General features: G+C 39.0%; 8 protein-coding genes across 11 annotated transcripts; 4 read left to right on the top strand and 4 right to left on the bottom strand.

The window, feature by feature from the left end:
- Positions 1-580: 580 nt before the first annotated feature.
- Positions 581-2,648, top strand: LOC104749392 (putative fructokinase-4). Its single transcript, XM_010471009.2, has 4 exons — positions 581-1,468; positions 1,666-1,998; positions 2,094-2,210; positions 2,302-2,648. The coding sequence occupies exons 1-4, from the start codon at positions 1,067-1,069 to the stop codon at positions 2,428-2,430; spliced, it is 981 nt and encodes a 326-aa protein (XP_010469311.1). The 5' UTR covers positions 581-1,066; the 3' UTR covers positions 2,431-2,648.
- LOC104749394 (uncharacterized) lies at positions 2,574-4,449 on the bottom strand. The gene is made up of 7 exons (XM_010471010.3): positions 4,218-4,449; positions 3,768-3,877; positions 3,513-3,662; positions 3,218-3,420; positions 3,020-3,130; positions 2,908-2,952; positions 2,574-2,825 (listed from the first exon to the last, which is right to left on the bottom strand). Exons 1-7 carry the CDS (start codon positions 4,318-4,320, stop codon positions 2,666-2,668), a joined length of 882 nt encoding a protein of 293 aa, XP_010469312.2. The 5' UTR covers positions 4,321-4,449; the 3' UTR covers positions 2,574-2,665.
- Positions 4,450-4,531: 82 nt separating this feature from the next.
- On the top strand, positions 4,532-6,456 carry LOC104749391 (uncharacterized). Of its 2 annotated transcripts, none has more exons than XM_087491005.1 (5): positions 4,532-4,779; positions 5,209-5,414; positions 5,496-5,594; positions 5,687-5,838; positions 5,936-6,456. In XM_087491005.1, exons 2-5 carry the CDS (start codon positions 5,211-5,213, stop codon positions 6,321-6,323), a joined length of 843 nt encoding a protein of 280 aa, XP_087347131.1. In that variant the 5' UTR covers positions 4,532-4,779; positions 5,209-5,210; the 3' UTR covers positions 6,324-6,456. The 2 variants fall into 2 exon arrangements, with proteins under 2 accessions (XP_087347131.1, XP_087347132.1); XM_087491006.1 differs by having other exon boundaries at positions 4,589-4,779; positions 5,998-6,089.
- Positions 6,430-7,863, bottom strand: LOC104704211 (uncharacterized). The gene has a single exon (XM_087491004.1). It carries the CDS (start codon positions 7,861-7,863, stop codon positions 6,604-6,606), a length of 1,260 nt encoding a protein of 419 aa, XP_087347130.1. The 3' UTR covers positions 6,430-6,603.
- Positions 7,864-10,236: 2,373 nt separating this feature from the next.
- On the top strand, positions 10,237-12,083 carry LOC104749390 (RHOMBOID-like protein 13). Its single transcript, XM_087491003.1, has 3 exons — positions 10,237-11,330; positions 11,563-11,644; positions 11,913-12,083. Exon 1 carries the CDS (start codon positions 10,237-10,239, stop codon positions 11,044-11,046), a length of 810 nt encoding a protein of 269 aa, XP_087347129.1. The 3' UTR covers positions 11,047-11,330; positions 11,563-11,644; positions 11,913-12,083.
- On the top strand, positions 11,959-13,704 carry LOC104749389 (protein STRICTOSIDINE SYNTHASE-LIKE 13-like). Its single transcript, XM_010471005.3, has 4 exons — positions 11,959-12,338; positions 12,433-12,717; positions 12,814-12,981; positions 13,111-13,704. Exons 1-4 carry the CDS (start codon positions 11,959-11,961, stop codon positions 13,523-13,525), a joined length of 1,248 nt encoding a protein of 415 aa, XP_010469307.2. The 3' UTR covers positions 13,526-13,704.
- Positions 13,705-13,756: 52 nt separating this feature from the next.
- On the bottom strand, positions 13,757-19,111 carry LOC104749388 (flowering time control protein FPA). 3 transcript variants are annotated; one of them, XM_087491000.1, is made up of 6 exons: positions 18,586-19,111; positions 17,115-17,357; positions 16,855-16,911; positions 15,921-16,726; positions 14,359-15,705; positions 13,757-14,019 (listed from the first exon to the last, which is right to left on the bottom strand). In XM_087491000.1, the coding sequence occupies exons 1-5, from the start codon at positions 18,862-18,864 to the stop codon at positions 14,376-14,378; spliced, it is 2,715 nt and encodes a 904-aa protein (XP_087347126.1). In that variant the 5' UTR covers positions 18,865-19,111; the 3' UTR covers positions 13,757-14,019; positions 14,359-14,375. The 3 variants fall into 3 exon arrangements, with proteins under 3 accessions (XP_087347126.1, XP_087347128.1, XP_087347127.1); XM_087491002.1 differs by lacking the exon at positions 18,586-19,111 and adding an exon at positions 17,541-17,664; XM_087491001.1 differs by lacking the exon at positions 13,757-14,019 and having other exon boundaries at positions 14,033-15,705; positions 18,586-19,023.
- Positions 19,112-19,230: 119 nt separating this feature from the next.
- Positions 19,231-20,444, bottom strand: LOC104749387 (large ribosomal subunit protein eL38z/eL38y). The gene is made up of 3 exons (XM_010471003.3): positions 20,327-20,444; positions 19,749-19,932; positions 19,231-19,433 (listed from the first exon to the last, which is right to left on the bottom strand). Exons 1-3 carry the CDS (start codon positions 20,327-20,329, stop codon positions 19,411-19,413), a joined length of 210 nt encoding a protein of 69 aa, XP_010469305.2. The 5' UTR covers positions 20,330-20,444; the 3' UTR covers positions 19,231-19,410.
- Between the last annotated feature and the right edge of the window lie 18 nt (positions 20,445-20,462).

Genomic DNA, 20,462 nt, shown 5'->3' with positions numbered 1-20,462 from the left:
TTGGGTACTAATTGGGTTCCAAAATTTTGTAATCCGACTCAATCTGAATCCGATAGTACCCAAATCAAATCGAATCCAAATTTTAAAAATATTCAATAGTTTCTATTTTTCTAACCCCGTTTATCCGAATCCGAACGGGTAATACTCGAACCTGAACGGGTTACCGGAATTCTCAGGCATGGAATAAAACGTCAAGGAGAAATTTTGTTAATTAATGATAAACACACAAAACAAAACAAAACTTAGGAAATAGGTCGAAACTAATTTCGTTATGAAAAATTCTATAGAAAAAAAATCACACATTAAAAATTATCAATTCAGTAGATTTTTACATGAGATAATAATATCCGTGTACGATGATGAAATAAAGTTATCCTTACAAATGAAATAATCAGAATTAGAAGAAAATTAACATATTTATCCAAGAACGGATAAGCCTCTAGTAATTAATTAACCTTGGGCAATACGAAAAGATTACAGCAAATCCCAATATTAAAAAAGATATCGATTTTAGAAGATCTGCATGACAAAATGTAACCGTGAGTGGTATTTATGGAAAATGAAAGGTATCCAAACAAGCAAAATAATCGGAGTCAAAAGAGCATTAATATGTTCTTCATTTCATTTTATTTTATCTAACACCGATAAGTCCCTAATTCTTATTATTAAACCTTGTGAAATAGGTCAAGTAGGTTGCTTGCAAAAAAATCTGGTCAAAAGCACAGATCACTAATCACTCTAAATCTCACAAAATCATAACATACTATTTGTAACCAATCAATTAAATACAATAAAACAATATATGTTACCAAACACAGTTTATGTCCCGATCCGATACGATATTATATCAAATCTTTATTTGGATAATTCTATAAAATTAGAGATTTTTATTTATTAAAAAGTCTGGTGGATTTGACTAATCCAGTCACCCTAATAACTGACTCTATATTAAACCCTTCATCCTCTAATACCTCTCTCACCATTATATCCACAATCTAATCTCTCTCTCGATCTCTCTATCTTTGTTCCAATCTTTTATCGTCAGATCAAAACACTCCGACTACAAATGGCTGCTTCCAATGGTGAGAAAAGCTTGATCGTGAGCTTCGGTGAAATGCTCATTGATTTTGTCCCAACCGTCTCCGGCGTATCCCTCGCCGAGGCTCCTGGCTTCATCAAAGCCCCTGGTGGTGCACCTGCCAACGTTGCCATCGCCATTTCCCGTCTCGGCGGTCGTGCTGCTTTCGTCGGAAAGCTAGGTGACGACGAGTTCGGTCACATGCTTGCCGGAATCTTGAAACAGAACGGCGTCGCTGCCGAAGGTATCAACTTCGACACCGGAGCCAGGACTGCACTCGCTTTCGTGACGCTAAGATCTGACGGAGAACGTGAGTTCATGTTCTACCGGAACCCTAGTGCTGATATGCTCCTCCGCCCCGACGAGCTCAATCTTGATCTCATCAGATCTGTACGTTATTTTCTTTGCTTTTAATTTATTACTATTAAATATTAATTAATATATGACACGTAGGCTAAATATTTATTGGTCTTTCACATTTAATTTAGCGGACGGTGCTATATCGTTACCGTAACGGTTGATTGGTATGCGTAACGTAGATGTGAAGTTAGGTCAATGAAATGATCTGACTTGTTTTTGTTATACAGGCTAAGGTGTTCCACTATGGATCAATAAGTTTGATCGTTGAGCCATGTAGATCTGCTCACCTGAAGGCCATGGAGGTGGCTAAAGAAGCTGGTGCCTTGCTCTCTTATGATCCCAACTTGAGGCTTCCTTTGTGGCCTTCGAAGGAGGAGGCTCAGAAGCAGATTCTTAGCATCTGGGACAAAGCTGAAGTGATCAAAGTCAGCGATGAAGAGCTTATGTTTTTGACTGGATCTGATAAGGTTGATGATGAGACTGCTTTGTCTCTGTGGCACTCTAATTTGAAACTTCTCTTGGTTACTCTAGGTGACAAGGGTTGTAGATACTACACCAAGGTAAATTGTTTTGGAAGAGCACATTTATTCTTATGGATCTAATTTTAACCTTTTTTGTTACTCAAGTTGTGTTCTTGTCTCTGTTTTGATTACAGAGCTTCCGTGGATCTGTTGATCCTTTCCATGTGAACGCAGTGGATACAACTGGTGCTGGTGATGCATATGTTGGTGCCTTGCTTTGCAAGATCGTTGATGACCGTGCTGTGCTCGAGGTAAAATACCAAATAATTTATATCATTATTGTTATGCAGTTTCGGCATATTTGCCAAGATTCCTGACTGTGTGTTCCTTCTGTCTTGACAGGACGAACCTCGTTTGAGAGAAGTGCTAAGGTTTGCAAATGCTTGCGGAGCCATCACTACAACAAAGAAAGGAGCAATACCTGCTCTCCCTACAGAGGCTGAAGTTCAGAGCCTCCTGAAAGGAAACTGACTTACAAATAGTCTGAAGTTTTTGGATTTCACGTTTTAGTGTTTTCTGGCTTTGGCTTTTTCCTTTTTGTTTTTCTTATGCTTTTGGCTCTGTGTTCTTGTAGAACTGACCAGAGAACCGTTCTATTCTGTTTATGAAACTCATTTTGCTCCACATTCATGGGTTTTTTATTAAAAAATCTTTTGGATCACTTAATTGAATAAACAACTCTTTACCAAGTTTAAGTGAGAAAATCTTAAAGAACAATTGCTTGAGGATAACATTCAGAAACTTGCAAATCCAGTGATCTCCAAATGTGTTTGCATTCTTCCCACCTCGAACTCATCCTCTCCAGAAATGTTTCAGCCCACACTTCCTTGCAACCTTCCGTACTCAGATCATATGGCACCGAAAAACTGCAAGCATCACAATTAGTTATTTTCACAGATATGTTGTTGCTTAGGCAGCAAAGTCACATTCGTATTCTGAAGTTCTTACCTTGTTAGCTCTTCAAACTGAGAGTCCTTCTCGGTGGTCCCGTTCCTGGAAGATCTTTGAGTTAGTAGACATCACAACATTAAACTAGAGTTACAAATATACAATAGCCAACCTGCATACTAGAACTTTGTATATGCGGAGGGATTTGGTGGATAGGTTATAGATTGCTTCTTCTATGTGATCTGTGCCGAATAGATACACAACAGGATAGTCCAGCAGCCATCTGCAAATATCGATTGAACATTATTAAGCTTAATGGCGTGATCAACTAAGATTATCTGATGGCGGTGGAAATGGATGTGAAACTTACCCGTTTAAGGTTGGGATTGTAACTTTAGTGTCATGTAAACAACAACTAAGATCAATGAATAAAGAAGACTGAGAAGAGTTGGCCTCATCAAGTGCTGTGATGGTATCAGTATTGCTGTCATCTAAAGGAAACGTAGAAGAGAATAGCTTCTGAATCAATCTAAGCTGCATCCCTAGATTGCTTTCCTTGCTTTGTTTTACCATCTTGACACAAACAAAAGCAAAGACAAGATAAATTCAACATGAAAAGAGTAACCACTAAAACAAAACATACAAGCTTTTATAAAAGGAACAACCTTTGGAGGATCTTGTTCCAAGTCGACAAAGAACAATTCGGGTTCTGAATTCAAGCTGGAACTTACAAACTTGGGTAGTCTTCTTACATTTATCAGGTAAATCATATCCTCAATAACCATAACCTTCAGATCTTTGAAAACAGGTAAACCCTAGAAAAGTGCCAAGACATAGTCAGGAATCAAGTCAAACTACAGACATACTCAAGTACTAATGTACTTGTCAAGTACTACTTGAAGAGGGAATAGAGTCTAAACCTCTTGAACAAGCTCAAGAAGGGAAAGCAAGCGATCCTGTAGCTCAGGCATCTTTCCACCATAGTCAATCATCACAACTGGTCTCATTCCCGTGCACAATGCCAGAACATCTGCCCCCAGAAAAAAAAAACCTTTAAGCATCGGTTACAGATTCATTAAAGCATATGGCAAACTGAGATCATAATAGAGTCGAGTGTTGGTATTTGAACGATCTAAGATGCTAAAGTTCAAACTTTATGATGATTTATCTCCAACAGGGAGTGGAATGTGATAATCAAGCTTCAATCGTATACAAAATGAGATCTAAAGAATCAAACTTTTATCCTTCCTAAGGAAACTGGAAAGTGCAGAAACTCAGAGAAAGTAATCCAGAATCCCTAAATTGAATCATAAGCTTCCAACAGTCGCAGAACAAGAGGAAAGAAAAAAGTGAGAGCGGAAGAAGGAAACCTAGTTCGAGGCGGCGTTTGGAAGCGGTCTTGATTCGCCATTTGATCTGAGTGAGACAAGATCTCAGAAACTGAAGCAGTTCCTCGGAGCTTGGAACCTCCATCTACGCAAAAGAATATACTAAAAACAAAAACTTTCTCTTCTTCTTCTCTACCGAGAAGAATCACTTTCACCTCACTCAAAGTAGCTCGGGACGCTACAGAAAAGTTTTTTTAAACAGACCCTGAACTTTCATGTTTTCGTATAAAACACCCCGTATTTCAAAATAAAACTTACTTATTATAATAAAAACACGTGTCTTAATTTCATTGGATAAGTGATGAAAGAAGAAGAAGAACCTATGGGTCACACACGTGCGAACAAGAGCGCGTCACACGACCTTTCTCTCGTTATTTGTTTACTCACACCTCTTGGATCTCTCCCTCTATGTATGTTTATGTGGTGACGAATTCTTCACTTTACGCAATTCACCGGAACTTCGCGCCGACGAACTGTTCAAATCAACCGGAGAAAGCAAGAAAACGATAGATCTATCTATTTGCTCCTTCACAGTTGCTTTCAGGTCTGCGTTTATGTTTCCTTCTTACTAATTGCTGATTGATCTTTCTTGTTACAATTTCTTTCCGAGTTTTCGTCTGTGTTTATCTTCGATTTTGTCCGGTTCACATAATGGAGTTTTCTCGCGATTTCTTGTCGAATAATTGCGTTTCCCATGGCCGGAATCTGGATTATGTGCGCATGTTTAGTCACGGATGAAATCGGAAAACCCTAGATTAGTAATGTAGTATATTCTGGTTTGCTTAGTGAACTCTGTGAATAAAGAGAAGAAGTTGTTATGATTTCGATCAATAGATAGAAAGAAAATATATAAATTCATGGTTGAGTTACATTGGGGCAAACGTTTGATGGTTTTGGACTTGTTAAGGGACTTTGTAATCAGTCTAGTTTACTAACGGTAAGCTCTTTGTGTTGGTTTTGTTTAAATTGCCAGAGATGTATAATAACATGGGACCTCAGCCTGGGATGCCAATGCATCAGGGAATTCCTCAGCCTGGGATGCCAATGCATCCGGCTATTCCTCAGCCTAGCCCCTTTGGTAATCCTTTCTCTGGACCTGGCTCTGGACTTATCAGGAGTGGTTTGGGTGCTTATGGGGAGAAGATTTTCGGATCGAGCTCTGAGTATGTGCAGAGCAACGTAAGTTACTCCTTTTCTCTCTTTGATTTTCTTCTATGCGCAGGGCGTTTCGTTTGTTTTAACCGGTTGATATATAAACAGATAAGTCGTTACTTCTCCGATCCCCAATACTATTTTCAAGTGAATGACCAATATGTGAGGAACAAGTTGAAGATTGTTCTATTTCCATTCCTTCACAGGGTAAGACTCAACCTTTTTTATAATAGCTTTTTTTTTTTTTTTTGCTTTGTATTTGGGATTATTCTCATATATGAGTTTTGCTGCAACCGCAGGGACACTGGACTAGAATTTCAGAACCAGTTGGGGGTAGACTTTCATACAAGCCTCCGATATACGATATAAATGCACCAGACTTATACATTCCGCTTATGGCATTTGGAACCTACGTTGTTCTTGCTGGTTTGTCACTAGGACTCTATGGGAAGTAAGTTCTTTATTTATTTTGTATCTATTTCTGTTTATGTCTTTTAGATTGCATTTGTTCAACCTTTTGATCCTTGTGGTGAATCTTTATTTGGTAGGTTTTCTCCAGAAGCTCTGAATTGGCTTTTTGTGAAAGGAATGGTTGGCTGGTTTTTGCAAGTCATGCTGCTGAAGATATCATTGCTTTCACTGGGTAGCGGAGAAGCACCCCTCTTGGATATTGTGGCATATGCAGGCTATACTTTCACAGGCCTTTGTCTAGCTGTTCTTGGCAAGATAATCTGGGGATATTCTTACTATGTTTTGATTCCATGGACCTGCTTATGCACCGGGGTGTTCTTAGTAAAGACAATGAAGCGAGTTCTCTTTGCGGAAGCTAGGAGTTATGACTCAAGCAGGCATCACTACCTCTTGATCTTTGTAGCTTTAGCCCAGTTCCCTCTTTTGATCTGGCTTGGTAACATTAGTATGAATTGGCTCTTTTGAAATGCATTACGTTTACGTGGTTGGGGATTTGGAATGTCCTCCTGATGGAGATATGGTAGTTGAGGTTTTTTTTGGTGTAGACTTCTCTGTATGTCAAACATCAATATGGTGAAAGAAAAAGTTTTATCTCAAATACACATCTCTCTTTTTTGTCTTCTTTTTTTGAATGTCATTTTTCATATACTACATCTCTACCATGATGAGAATCGAACAAGTACATGAACTTTGCTTTTTGGTAATTATGCTTTCTAATACAAACTGTCTGCCATTCGCATGATCTCTACTCCAACCTCCCCAGCATAGCATTGGTGCATTGCGATTTTGGCTTTTGTGGTCCTTGGCAGATTGGAACGTTCTTTGGACATTGCAGACAGTTATTGGAAAGGTTTCCTCTGATCTGTTTGGAAATCTTTTGAAACTCCTCAGGAAGTGAACCTGAGAGGTAGTTGTTCTCCAAGTATAAGCTTCTCCATGAATTCTCCAGTCTTTTCCCATAAATCCTAGGAATATCACCAGAGAACATGTTGCTCCGTAGATTGATATCCTTAAGGTTTTCATACGTTGCCAGGTTCAGCGGAAGGTGACCCTGTAAATGGTTTCCTTCAGCATCAAGCATGCGCAGGCGTGATCCTGTAACCTTAATAACCTCTATGGATATGAACTGGTTAAAAGACACATTGATGCGTGAAATATCAGGGAACGTTAGGATTTCATGGCCAACTGTGCCTGAGAATCTGTTCTGGCTCACGTCTAATGACACAAGCTGTTTCAGCCTATGCAAGGGCGATATACGTCCAGCAAGGCTGTTGAAACAGAGTGATAGAGTTCTAAGACTTGGGGGAAGCTTAGGAAGCATTCCATAAAGATGATTGTTACCGAGTTCTAATACTTGTAGCTTCCACAAGCCGTTGAGCGCAGGTATTTTTCCATCGAGATGGTTGTTTGATAGGATCAGGTGAGTCAAACTTCTCAAGGCTGAGATCCTTGGAGGGATTTCACCGGCGATACTGTTTGTGGACAAGTCTACGGTTTTGAGCTCCTTGAGCCGCGTGATTTCTGGGGATATGTCTCCGGTGAAGAAATTTTCAGCGAGAGAGAGTTTGGTGAGTTTCCTGAGTTGGAACACTGATTCTGGAACTGGACCGCGGAATCTGTTCTTGTTGAGGCTAAGGACTGTGAGCTCAGTTAGGTTTCCTATTTCATCAGAGAGGAAACCGTCATAACCGTCATCATCAAGGTCGATCTCTGTAACTCGGCTCGTCGTGTTCTCCAGAGGGAAAGAACACATAACTCCCAAGAACGTCCCTGAGCCTTCACAAGGGTCTTCAGAGAAGTCCCATGTGCTGAGGTAAGAGGATGGAGAGATGGAACTTGGATCAACGCTGCGTATTATAGCCTCTAGAGCTTGAATATCTGAACGAAGAGTGGCTGAAAAAACTGATGAAGGGACAATGAGTGAAAGAACTAGTAAGAACAAGGACATGGTGAGTAGTAAGGAAGAAGAAGAATAAGAAAAAGATGGTTGTGTTTTGGCAGCCATTGCTATGGTTCTTCTTTAACAGGAAGGAGGGAACCATTTCTTTTTAAGTGAGTAGTCTTGTAAGAAGAAGACGGTGGTGCATGTTGAACCTAATTGGGATCTAACACGCTTCAAAGGTTTTTTGGTATGTTATTGGTGAGAGGATTCACATCTTTGTAGTTTATAGCATCATCATAATAAAATCATACATCAAACCAAATATCGACCGACTCACGTAATTGACACAAGACCATAAAAATTTAAATAACGCTTCGCTTCTTATTTTTTTTTTTTTTGGTGTGTGTGTGTTTCCAATAGTTTAAATGGGAATTTTAAATTTCTCAATTTAAATCCAATATACAAAAACTCAAATCGGAAAAATGTATACAATAGTATGAAATTCAATTAATCTTTCTGATTAATTGTATGTTAAAAATAAATAGAACAAAAAAATTCATTAATAACGAATGGTTATTATTTGTTTACGAAGTTTTCTGAAAAATCAAAGTTTTGTTAAATTCACTTGACAGACAAGTGTCAGATTGAAATTTGGAAAGTTAATTTAGAATTCAACTATTTTTAGAAAAACAAGAAGAAATCTGGAGGTGATCATTGGAGCAATTATCTAAAAAAAGACAACTGAAACATTCCACCAAAATTTAAATTTAGTAATTCACTATATATAGAAGTTCGATTTTACATATATATAAGTCGACTATTCAATCAAAGATTTCAAAAAAAGAAAAAAGAAAAAAGAAAAAACAAGAAACCATTTAAACAACTTAATAAGCAAAGATGGCCATCGAAAAGAGAACCATGATTGCCTCCTTCGTCATCGTACTGATGATGGTAACGATGATCGTGACCAATGTTGAGGCCCGGAATCATGTCAAAATCAAGCCTCCAGCAAACCCCAAGTTTTACTTTTTCTAAATTGATGGCTCATAAAATGTTTACAAGAAATAAAGGGTTGCTTCAACGAGGAGCTAGCTTCAAGCATTGGTGTTAAACTAATGTTTATGTTTTTCATATATTTCACTTTCATCCTCTTATTTGTTTAGTTACGGATGGAGTTATTTGAATAAAATATTGTAACAAAAAAAAAAAAAAAGAATATTCATATGTGAATGAAATTATTCTAGTTTTCATATTTCAGTGACAAATATTGTTTCTAGAAATTGATAACATTGTTCATATATTAATACTATTACTAAAATTGTGTTATCCTTATATTAATACTATTACTAAAATTGTGTTATCGAGTTATCTTGTGTTTCGAGTTTCATTGTAACTTGATGATTGATGTCAAACAACAACGTGAGACTTACTAACACTGACATACAATTACATAGTTTCCAGATTTTGGTCAGAACACGTCGCCAAATTTTTAATGATGATAGTAGTTTCAGTATAGTGATGAAACGATCGTAGTTTTGATATCGTCATTGTCGGTCATCATATCGATAGAGACAGCGAAACCAAACATACGTACTATAAGCTTATTCTGTTTTTAAGTAGAAGACGAACACCCTTTACCAAAAACGTAGAAGACGAACATTAATCTATAATCCAAATGATCTATACCATCTTTCTGATTCCAATTTGACTTAAACACAACCAAATAAGAAGTAAACTGATTTGATTAACTTTAAAACTATTAATAATGGATTGGTCTCGGATTACAAGCATTTTTAAATACTATAATACTGTATGTTTCGGTAAAAAAAAAAAAAAAAAAACTCTTGAAAGATAGAATCAAAACTTAACATAATAGCACCATTTGACCCAACAAAAAAAAAACATAACCTAGCATCAATATGTTATATATTATCAAATTATGGGTGGCAAGAGTAAGTAAGTAATGTTATAGAATCATTTTTAAACTAAGGTTCATCTAAAAAATAAAAAGAGAGTAAAATTCGAGAGTGAATTATGCAAAACTTTGGTCAACGTGATTTTATATAACTGGACTGATAATTTATGGTGTTAGGCCCAGTTCCATTACCACTTTAGGCCCAGTTCCATAAAGTCAAACCGACGAAGACCAAAAAAATTTGGCTTCTCTGAAGGTTTTGTGTTTGTGTGATACGATCTGATTGATAAAAAAAAAAAAAAAAAAAAGAAGAAAAATTCTCAGGAAACAGCACGAAGAATCGATAGAATCCAATTCTCGAAGAAGAAAGATCTCTCTTTTTATCCTTCTGGAGAATACTTATTAGTTTGGTCTGTGGGTTTAGCTGTAAAGGTTACTGCTTTGAGCTTTACTGCCCCCCCAAATTAAAAAAAGCTTAAACTTTTATTCAGATCTGTGTCTGTACTGCTCGCATTGCTTCAAGCTCATTGTTGATTCTGTGGATTTGAAAGAGTGAGAATTTGGGTTTAGATTCTTTAAGTATGGGGAGGCCTTTGTTTTATGATATCATTGAGAAACCAGCAACAAGCTGCATCGTCACGATATGCAGTGTGATTTGGTTTGTGATTCAGAAGAAGAGTATTGGCTACTCTCAAGTTGGATTGAGTTACGAGACTGCAGTTGAAGGCCACTACTGGAGGATGATCACCTCTGCTTTATCACATATTAGTGTTTTGCATCTTGTGTTTAACATGAGTGCTCTCTGGAGTCTTGGTGTTGTGGAGCAGCTTGGTCATATTGGTCTTGGAACGGCTTATTACCTTCATTACACTCTTGTTCTTGTTGTGTTCTCTGGTGTTTTGGTTATTGGGATCTATCATTTGTTGATTGCTAGGTTCAAGATTGATTATTTCCGGAGAGTGACAGCTGTTGGGTACTCTTGTGTTGTCTTTGGTTGGATGACCATTCTCTCTGTGAAGCAACCTTCTTCAAAGCTGGATCTTTTTGGTCTTTTGTCTCTTCCCATTAGCTTCGCGCCTTTCGAGTCACTCATTTTCACTTCCATCATCGTACCACAAGCTAGTTTTCTGGGACATTTGTCAGGCATCCTTGTTGGCTACGCCATTTCGTGGGGTCTGATTGGCGGGATGAACAACTACTGGGCTCTTACTATGCTTGGTTGGATCATTGTGGTTTTTGTTTTCAGTTTGAAGAAATCGGGTGCTTATGATATCAGTTTTCTAGAGATCGAATCGCTTAGTGATGCTTCTTTACCTTCAGTGCGGTTTATTGGAAACGGCCGGACCTTGCAAGCCAGTGCTGTCCCTCTTAGTGGAGTGGAAGTTGTCTGAATTCAGTTTATGTTCAATATTGAATGTGGGAACAAAGTTCTTTTCATCGAGGTAGTAGGATGAAGACCGAGAGTTGGTAACCAAGCTTGTTTCTGCAGTTCCAACCGAATGACCCGATATTTAACAGATACTTAAGGCTTGCTTGAACTGTTTGTGGGAAATGCTTCCGGATAATGTGGTGATTGGAGAAGGATTACACGTCTAATCAAGCTAGTGGTGTTTAGACATCATTACAGATGAATATGACAGTCAATTATTTTGTCATGTGATTGATGTATAGTTGCGTAAGTGTCCTGTGTCTTACCTAAAGATTCCATCCACTAGACATGTTTCCTCATTTGTGACCTTCACATTTATTTCAATATGAAAGCATTCCACCAAACAGTCTTGTATTACTCGTTTTTCTTTGATATATTGGAGGGCTAATTGGTGAAATAAGCACAATAATACATGGTATCTGTTTTATCATCTACACTCTTTCAATTTCACAAGGTAATTAGATGAATTTTTCTGCAGGTCTCTTGGACTAGAGCAGTGTCTTATTTTGTAACCAATTTCCATCTTCTATCATTTCCTTGTTTAATATTCCAAAAAGAAGGTAAGGGAAGGGTAGAACAATCACCGATTCACAGTTTCAAATTTTTAGCTATGAGAAGTTGTAGGTTGGATGATTATTTCGAAGCTCTATCTCAAAAATAGAGTCATGTCAATTGTATTTGGTATCAGAGTGATCTGACTTAGATCAACTTTTGACCAGTTCTTTGTCTCCATTATACCTACTTTCAACCCAAATTCTATTCACAGAGTTTGCATTTCTCCACAACTATAATGTTCTACGTTGCTTATATAATCTGTACATTGATCAGGTGAATCTGATCTTACTTTCTGGTCCACCCTCTGAGCACTTTAAAAATGGAGAAGAAAGGCCAGAATGGTGGTACATATGACTCATTGTTGACTCATCATCCGATTCTCTGTATCATTGCTTTATCTGTAATTTTTATAGCGATCGACCCCTTTCACATAAGTCCAATTGGGGGTCGTGAGTTCAAACCTGTGAAGCACGAGGTTGCTCCATACAAGCAAGTCATGGAAAGATGGCCAAGAGACAACCTTAGTCGACTGGGTAATCATGGGAAACTGGAGTTTGTGGACCAAGTCTTTGGTCCAGAGTCATTAGAGTTTGATAGTTTAGGTCGTGGTCCATACACAGGGTTGGCTGATGGAAGAGTGGTTAGATGGATGGGTGAAGCAATTGGATGGGAGACATTTTCCGTGGTAACATCGAAATGGTATAAGATTGTATATATACTCATCACTTCTTTTTGTGTGCAGAGAGTTTTGTTTCAGGTTTTCTTATTGATGGTTTGTGTTCATGAGAATTAGGTCAGAGAAAGCTTGTGTGAGAGGTGTGGATTCAACAACAAATAAGCAATGGAAACACGAGAAGCTGTGTGGGAGACCTCTTGGCCTGAGATTTGATAAAGAAACAGGAAATTTGTATATTGCAGACGCTTACTATGGTCTTCTTATGGTTGGTCCTGAAGGAGGGATCGCTACACCTTTAGCTACTCATGTGGAAGGAAAGCCTATACTATTTGCTAATGACCTTGACGTCCATAGAAATGGCTCTATCTTCTTCACTGACACCAGCAAAAGATATGACAGAGCGTAAGCAAAAAATCTGCTATTCTTGCTTTGTAGATCAATTCCCACCTTTAATCACTTAATTGTATGATATGAGAATTGAACTTGTACTTTTTGTAGGAATCATTTCTTTATATTACTGGAAGGAGAATCAACAGGAAGGCTTCTAAGATATGATCCACCTACCAAAACAACACACGTTCTGCTGGATGGTTTGGCTTTTCCCAATGGAATTCAGCTCTCTAAAGATCAGTCTTTCCTTCTCTTCACGGAAACAACCAATTGCAGGTATAACCATATAGATAGATGACCCTTAACATCAAACTCAAGGATAGACTCCATATTTATTGTTTCTCTGCCTCAGCTTTGTGTTTATATTGATGTATCATTTCTCTTTTATCAATATGTATATAACAGATTGGTGAAATACTGGCTGGAAGGTCCAAAGACGGGTGACGTCGAGGTGGTGGCAGATCTCCCGGGATTCCCAGACAATGTAAGAATAAACGAAAAGGGTCAGTTTTGGGTTGCAATAGACTGTTGCAGAACACCGGCACAAGAAGTTCTAACAAACAACCCTTGGATAAAAAGCATCTACTTCCGGTTGCCAATACCGATGAAGCTGCTGGCGAAAACGATGGGGATGAGAATGTACACTGTGATATCAAGATTCGACGAGGAAGGTAAGGTCTTGGAGGTGCTCGAGGATAGACAAGGCAAGGTAATGAAGCTTGTGAGTGAAGTGAGGGAAGTTCAAGGGAAGCTTTGGATTGGAACAGTGGCTCATAACCACATTGCCACTTTGCCTTACCCTTTAACAATGAATCAATGAAGAACTTTGTTGTTGTAGTTTCCTAGCTTTTGGTGTTTCTTTATATCCTCTTGATTTAAAAATTCATGAGGATAGGGAAACAATATAAACAAGTTGATGATTGAACTAAATCATCTCTCTGTAACTAATTTATCTTCGTTTTGATTCGAGTTCCATTGGACTGATTCGTCTTTTGTTCATTACATTCTCTTTCTTCAGTCTCATTTTGTTTTGTATTTTTATCATTTGAAATACGAAATATAAGAATTCTTATTACCCAATAAGAATCTAGAATCACACAATTTGTACAGCCTAGAAACGGTAGAATGCAAACAAATAATATAAACACAGATTTTTTTTTTTGTTTGCCAAAACGATAAAAGTTGGTTGATCATAGCGATGCCCCGTGTGTTATCGTCTGGTTCGGAAAGAAGCTCTATGCGACGTCATCCTTCGTCAACACACTTTCTCCATTCCAACATAACAGTAACGGCATGTCCAAAACTAAAACCCACCTGTCGATTATGATTGAGGTTGTAAAGATCATTTTCATTGAGATTTATACTGTATATAGCAAGACAAGTCTGTCGACACACACAGAGAACTTGTGTACAGTTCAATCTTGTAATTTTCACACGGTTTCTATAAAGAGATGCAGCGTGATAAGCTTCAGATATCACACATACTAAACAGTTTCGCCAGATAATTTGTTCACGAAGACAAAACGTAGCAGGAGACATCACAGCACAAGAACCTAATACCCAGCTAAACTCAGCACGGCGCGCATATGCAAGACGAGTAGAAAACAGAAATCACTTTATCACATGCCAAAGAGCAAGAATAGTGAATATTACCATGGGGGCATGTGGAGCTAGTCTCCAGGGCCTTGTCCAGTCGAAGCATTTGATGGCAGTTGCTGAATCTGTTGAAGAAGGTTAGCCGCAAACTGTAGAGTAGACTGATATCGCTGCTTCTTATCGACCTCACCATCTGATGTACCTTGTCCAGTTCCAGGGAGAAATGACTGAAGCTGCTGCTGTGCTTGGCTAGACGGATCCAAGTTTGTCATGTTCGCTAGTGGAGGCATCTCAGCTTGAGACTGGGAACGATTTGCCTTGAGCCCTTGATTATTTGTTAGCCCTTGATTATTTGTCAGACCATGATAATTACCTTGCTCATAATCCTGATAACCGTGCACACCAGGGTTCTCAGCTATAGGGGCCGGCATGTAGGTTTGATGAAGCATGGGAGCTTCAGGCTGGTATTGCTGTCTCATGGGTCGAGATACAGCTTGATGTGACCCTTGAGAGTAGATTGCATAATTTTTCGATGGAGGAATATGTAACGGAGCTTGCGGAGGTGTACTAACAAATGGTGCTTGATACTGCATACCACCATGGACCATCCCACTGGAATGGCTCTGTGTGCTTGACACCGGAAGATAATGCATCGGAGGAGGAGGTAGTTGCCCCACCGGATTGTATTGACTGCCTAATTGTTGGAATGATAGATTTAATCGGTCAGAAACCATTGGTTGATCACGATTCCAATCTTTCGATGGAGCTTCTCCATTGGACAGTTCAACGGATTGGTGACTTTCAAAGGCAGTAGGTTGAGAACTTGTAGGGAGCAAGGAGGCCAGAGTGGCTAAAAGCTCAGGTGTTAGGCTAACCCCGGATTGAGGCATTGCAGTGTTAGGTACAGAAAATGGCTCGCTAGAAGGACCAAGCATTGATTTTGGGGGAGGCTTTGATTCTTCCTGCATACCTCTGTTGTAATCAAACACAGCTCGATCTTCCCTAGCAGCATACAAACCGTGATGGGAATTGGCAGGTGAACTCTGAGATTTATCTATATACGATTGAGAAATGGGATGAGATTCTTGTCTATATGATGCTACAGCAGGAACCTGTGGTGGGGGCAACTTGAGAACAACACCATATAACCGTTCTGGGCCCGACACTTTGAGCACATCAGTTAAGAAATCCGATGGAGGAACCAAAAATAAAGTGGTTCCATCGTCTAATTTTGCGACACCTGCTCGGTTCTTTGAACCAAGGTAGCGGAGAAATTCAGTAAAAGACGCGAAATCATCTTCGCTGTCTGGTAAGAAGAAAACTATTTCAAATCCAATGGCTTCAGTGTAATGTTTGGCAAGCATATCCAAACCCGTTCTTGCTGAACAATTGACGGTCTCAGGGCTATTAACCATTCGAAAAACCGAGAATCAGCAATCAAAGAGCAGTATTATCAATGAGGCGAATCAACACTACTACATCCAGTTTGAGATCAAAAAGAAGACAATACACAGATTACCTAAAATATCATATCTAAAAGAATGAACAGATAGATAACTTCTCATCAACGAACTACATAACTTCCTACAGAAAAACAGAAAGGCGAAAAGGTTACTCACATTTCTGCTTCAATCCCCTTTCCGATAGGTACACAACGAGCATGACAAACAGGAGTTCCACCTTTGGCAATGATTCCTCTCCATATGAAATCAGTATCAGGAAAGCCACGACCACGCCTCGCAGCAACTGAACCACGCCCATATGACCTGTTGAACGTAGTGACACGATCATCTACACCCATCGAAGGAAAAGCATCCACTGATCCATCTCTACGGGTTCTTTTGGGTTCTCTTTCCAACTGAGCAGGGTCATATCCTTCCCAAGAACCAAGGTTTGATCTAACGGGTAGCCTTGTATTTGGTGCAGGAGAGGGGAGTATTCCAGCGCCAGTTGGAGATGGCCTTCCCCAGCTTCCTTTCGTACCAACCACACCACTATGTGAACGTTCAACGCTTCCTCGAAAGGGCCTCATAGGGCCAAGAATCCCGCTAGAATGTGGTGAAGACGTGAATGGAGGATCATTGACGAACATCTCAGGCCTTGATTGTTTGGCACCAGAATGACAACCAGTATCATCTCCTCGTCCAAGGGGAATGTCATCGTTTGTGTACATAATTGTAATTCTTGGATTGTTGAATAACCTTCCCTGTAGTCCTTCCTTAGCACAGCGGGCTTCGTCAACGCTCCTAAACTCCACAAGCGAAAAATGCCTTGATGGGTAACTAATACATCTCTCAATCTCACCAAAGAGTATCATACTGTTGTGTAGCATCTGTTCGTCAATCTGTACAGAAGGAGGGTATCCAATCCGCAATACATTACTTGGTTGGCCGCTTCCTTTACCATCTCCAAATGAGTGAGGGTACTGTTAAGCATATTACAATCAAACCTTAGAAACTTGGCGAGAACAAGGGTTTGTCGTAAACTCTTACAATAATGAAACGTAAAGCCTATAAAAAGTAAACATATCACCAACAAAAAAAGAAATCTAACCTGTTGTTTAGCACTCAAACTGCCATCCCTGCCATCACTAGAGCCAGGCCATGGTTCCTAAAGAGAGAGAAAAGTGTTACATGGTTTCGAAATGCAAAAGAATCAAATAGATTCTGCAATGATGCACAAGAAAGTTTCTAGCCACGGAAGTCATATCAAACTCATGAAACTTAAAGCACTCGTTTGCAATTTCTGACAAAAGGAATACTAAAGCAAATTCATACGTTAGTATTTAACTAAGACGACAAATGGATGCTTACTTTCCGTGGCCCTTGTGATCGAAGAAAATCAACTCGCAAATAGCTGCCACCCATTCTCTTTCCGTTCATGCTCTTAGCCTGTATGGCATCGTCAATGTCATAAAAGTCAATAAAGGCTGTCTTGCGTTCCAAAAGAAACCTGAAATCTTCGATTTTCCCAAATTTCATGAACTCTGCCTCCAGGTCATCCTTTGAAACACTTGGGCTGATTCCCCCCACCCAAAGACTCTTACAAGGCTTTGCCTGCAAACAGTTAAGTTCCATGAGAGCCAATACGGTATATCGTAAAGTTGAGATGCATACGTAGCTGTCACGAAGAGAACTCTTTACATATAAAAACACTAAAGAAAAAATCACACTTGAGTTAGAAATCCACAAGAACACAAAACACAGAACCATTGTCGTCAATTCATATCAGCTGCTAACCTAAACACAAAACGATACTTCAGAAGAACCATTCCGTAATTACAAGGAGAATCACGTCCTCCTCAAAATCGGCAACACCTTAGTTGATCATTCCACATTATGCTCGCGTTTAAATATACAAGCATCTAACACTCAGCTGAGATTGGAGCAAAAAGCAAAGATGCTGACATATCATTCAAATTGGTGAAATAAAAAACCATCCACCATGCGGGTATAACCTCAAGATTATATCTCTGATGGCTAAACGTGTTACGAGGATTGTATTATCATGCAAATGCCATCACTTGCGTTGATTATCTGCACCTTCTCCAACTCCCCAGTCATAACTTGAGATCTAGAGTAGCATAGCTTAGGATACTGAGTGATACCTATCACTGGAGCTCGATTTGCGAATTTAGAATGCGAACATTCGTGTCAAGAGTTGTGGGTACAAAAGAGCTGCAAAAACTCAATTTTGCTACTATTTTTTGGGTTCATACTCAACTTTGAGAGATTGACATATAGCAAACTGTATCTGGAACGAGCCTCCTGAAATCACAGATCCCTGAAACCGCTTTCATGACATTGACATGATCAAGAACCTGAACAGAGTGATTTATGTCGACGTCGCTGATCCAAAGACCAGTTAGAGAGAGACCAAAGAACCGCAAGCAGCCATTATGGAATCAATATGGCTGCAGCTCAATATGGATATGAGTTTACGGTGGAAGACGAGTTTGATACACATTTGCTTTCTTGTTCGTGATTCGTAGTGTGTGATTTCTCATGAAGCAACCCAACTGAACGCGTTGAGAAAGTTAATTGGAGTAGCGGGCCACAACTCACAAACCATGAATCTGGGTTCAAAATTTGATAGGGCACATATGCACTAAACACGACTAGATGTAACAATTTCACTACTAAGACAAAAGCATCAAGATGAGTGTAATCTTAAGAGTATGATGAATCCCCAAAATCGATCTAAAACCATAAACAAACGGTAAAAGAAGCTAAGGAAGAAGAAACTAAAACAGAAACCTAAGAAAACGCAGAGATGAGAACGAACCGGTCGAGCGAATTCGATCTTAATCTGACTCCCATTCAAATAAGAACCTTGAAGCGCTTCCTTGGCCGCCACAGCTTCTTCAACACGCCTGTAGTATAGAAACGCGAAGCTACGGGATGAGTATACCATGATTCTGTCGATCTCACCAAACCTTGCAAACAAATCGACTACATCGGATTCCGTAGTCTCTGCCGTCAAACTACCAACCCATAGATTGTTCGATTGAAACCCAGATCCGTCTGGCTCTCGTCCTCTCCAAGGCTTCATCACTGGAGCCATCACCACACCCACACCACTCTTTCTTCTTCTTCTTCTTCTTCCACTCACCGTTGAATTGGAATCCCCGTAAATGTCTTGAAGGTGTTGGAAGGTTGAAGATAACCCAACCAAAGAGGCAAAGCAAAAATTAACGACTGCAATTTCTCCGAAACGACGACGTTCGTTGTCTACTTCACCAACGACTTGCAAAACGACAGCGTTTTAACGGAAAGTTTTACTAATTTGTTTCGAGATTTCAAGTATGATTAGTTTCGTTGTTAACAACAACTCACGGCCAAAGCCACATAGATATAACTGATGTGCGTGCTTAATTCTCATACGCACACAACTCTGAGATCTTTCGAGATCTATATATTACTAATCGGATAGCAAAATACAAATCCATTCTCTCATAATAGTATTCAAACAAAGAAACTCAAGGAAAGTCTGATTCATAGTAATTCAAAAGACAGAGAGCAGAGAGAAAAACAAAATCTTCTAAAGACAAAGGGGTATATAAAAAACTTCCGACACAGTTGGGAACCATCATGACAGATACTGAGATATTCAAAGGTCTTGAACACTCAAACCTGAAATCAAGTAACAGACAAATTCAACTCAGATAAAATGAAATTTCCAACAAAAAAATCACATTACTGATAGAAGAACCAGAAAAAACTTAAGGGAGGCAAAATTCTAATAGTATTGTGATTAACATGTGTGTAATTAAGGCTTTACTAAAATTACCTAAATCCTATTAGGCTTCAAATACCAAAAATCCAACAACTATCATGATACTAAAACATTCAAGAGATAGAAGTTCTAAAAACTTGAGTATCCATCCATACGCAACAAACTCTAACAATTTTATGATATAGCTAGAGAAAGAGATGAGATAAAATTACCCGGAGGAAGAGACTGCTTCAACTTATCAGCCTTCTCTTGGTCGAAGACACATAGTGTGTAGAGGTACCTTGAGCACCTGACTTTGAACTTAACAATGTCCTTGCTTCTCTTAATCTTCACAGACCTAGCATCCTTCCTTCTCGCTGTCAAAAGGAAGTCCTTGATTTCGTGGATTTGCTTCGGCTGCACACATCCAAAATCAAAAAACAATCCCACTTTCATTTCAATACAAATTCATAGACCCAAAATGACTCAGCAACAACAACTCACAACAATACTTTAAGAAAATGTTTGTGCATGAAGAAACTTAAAACCAATCGATCAGTAACGAGAACGAACACTTAATCTACTTAATCTACTACAAAACTTAAAAAATCCTAGTGACGAACGAGAAGAAACAATCAAAATTCAAAAGACTAACTCCGCAAAGGATTCGATTACAAAATAACGTTAAAGAACTACGAAGACAGTGATATCAAAAACGGAGATGATATGAAATCAAACAGATAAATCTTCTACAGCCTCACGGAATAATGAAAAGAACTGATAGAGAGAGAGACGACGACGAATTTTTTACCATTGTCGGATCTGATTTTGGTGGCTGCAACTTTTTTCTTCTTCTACTCAGCAAAAAGGAAGAACCCCAGCGTCGGGAACTAATAGAGTAACCCTAAATATGAAGAAAACCCTAGAGTGTCATATATGCGAATTTC

This window comes from Camelina sativa, chromosome 16, assembly GCF_030686135.1.
Source record: "Camelina sativa cultivar CO46 ecotype springtype chromosome 16, ASM3068613v1".
NCBI lineage: Eukaryota > Viridiplantae > Streptophyta > Magnoliopsida > Brassicales > Brassicaceae > Camelina > Camelina sativa.
This window is presented reverse-complemented; position numbering and strand designations above follow the sequence as displayed.

Coding starts and splice junctions, on each gene's coding strand:
- LOC104749387 (XM_010471003.3), bottom strand. Junction 19,434..19,748: donor GAAGCAGTCTCTTCCTCCGG/GTAATTTTATCT, acceptor ACTTGATTTCAG/GTTTGAGTGTTCAAGACCTT.
- LOC104749390 (XM_087491003.1), top strand. CDS start 10,237: ATGGGGAGGCCTTTGTTTTATGATATCATTGAGAAACCAGCAACAAGC.
- LOC104704211 (XM_087491004.1), bottom strand. CDS start 7,863: ATGGCTGCCAAAACACAACCATCTTTTTCTTATTCTTCTTCTTCCTTA.
- LOC104749392 (XM_010471009.2), top strand. CDS start 1,067: ATGGCTGCTTCCAATGGTGAGAAAAGCTTGATCGTGAGCTTCGGTGAA. Junction 1,469..1,665: donor ATCTTGATCTCATCAGATCT/GTACGTTATTTT, acceptor TTTGTTATACAG/GCTAAGGTGTTCCACTATGG. Junction 1,999..2,093: donor GTTGTAGATACTACACCAAG/GTAAATTGTTTT, acceptor TTTTGATTACAG/AGCTTCCGTGGATCTGTTGA.
- LOC104749394 (XM_010471010.3), bottom strand. CDS start 4,320: ATGGAGGTTCCAAGCTCCGAGGAACTGCTTCAGTTTCTGAGATCTTGT. Junction 3,878..4,217: donor CAAACGCCGCCTCGAACTAG/GTTTCCTTCTTC, acceptor TTCTGGGGGCAG/ATGTTCTGGCATTGTGCACG. Junction 2,953..3,019: donor TACAAAGTTCTAGTATGCAG/GTTGGCTATTGT, acceptor AAGATCTTCCAG/GAACGGGACCACCGAGAAGG.
- LOC104749388 (XM_087491000.1), bottom strand. CDS start 18,864: ATGGCTCCAGTGATGAAGCCTTGGAGAGGACGAGAGCCAGACGGATCT. Junction 17,358..18,585: donor AGATCGAATTCGCTCGACCG/GTTCGTTCTCAT, acceptor AACTGTTTGCAG/GCAAAGCCTTGTAAGAGTCT. Junction 16,912..17,114: donor GATCACAAGGGCCACGGAAA/GTAAGCATCCAT, acceptor CTCTCTCTTTAG/GAACCATGGCCTGGCTCTAG.
- LOC104749391 (XM_087491005.1), top strand. CDS start 5,211: ATGTATAATAACATGGGACCTCAGCCTGGGATGCCAATGCATCAGGGA. Junction 5,595..5,686: donor TATTTCCATTCCTTCACAGG/GTAAGACTCAAC, acceptor CTGCAACCGCAG/GGACACTGGACTAGAATTTC. Junction 5,839..5,935: donor TCACTAGGACTCTATGGGAA/GTAAGTTCTTTA, acceptor TTTATTTGGTAG/GTTTTCTCCAGAAGCTCTGA.
- LOC104749389 (XM_010471005.3), top strand. CDS start 11,959: ATGGAGAAGAAAGGCCAGAATGGTGGTACATATGACTCATTGTTGACT. Junction 12,339..12,432: donor TCCGTGGTAACATCGAAATG/GTATAAGATTGT, acceptor CATGAGAATTAG/GTCAGAGAAAGCTTGTGTGA. Junction 12,718..12,813: donor AGCAAAAGATATGACAGAGC/GTAAGCAAAAAA, acceptor TACTTTTTGTAG/GAATCATTTCTTTATATTAC.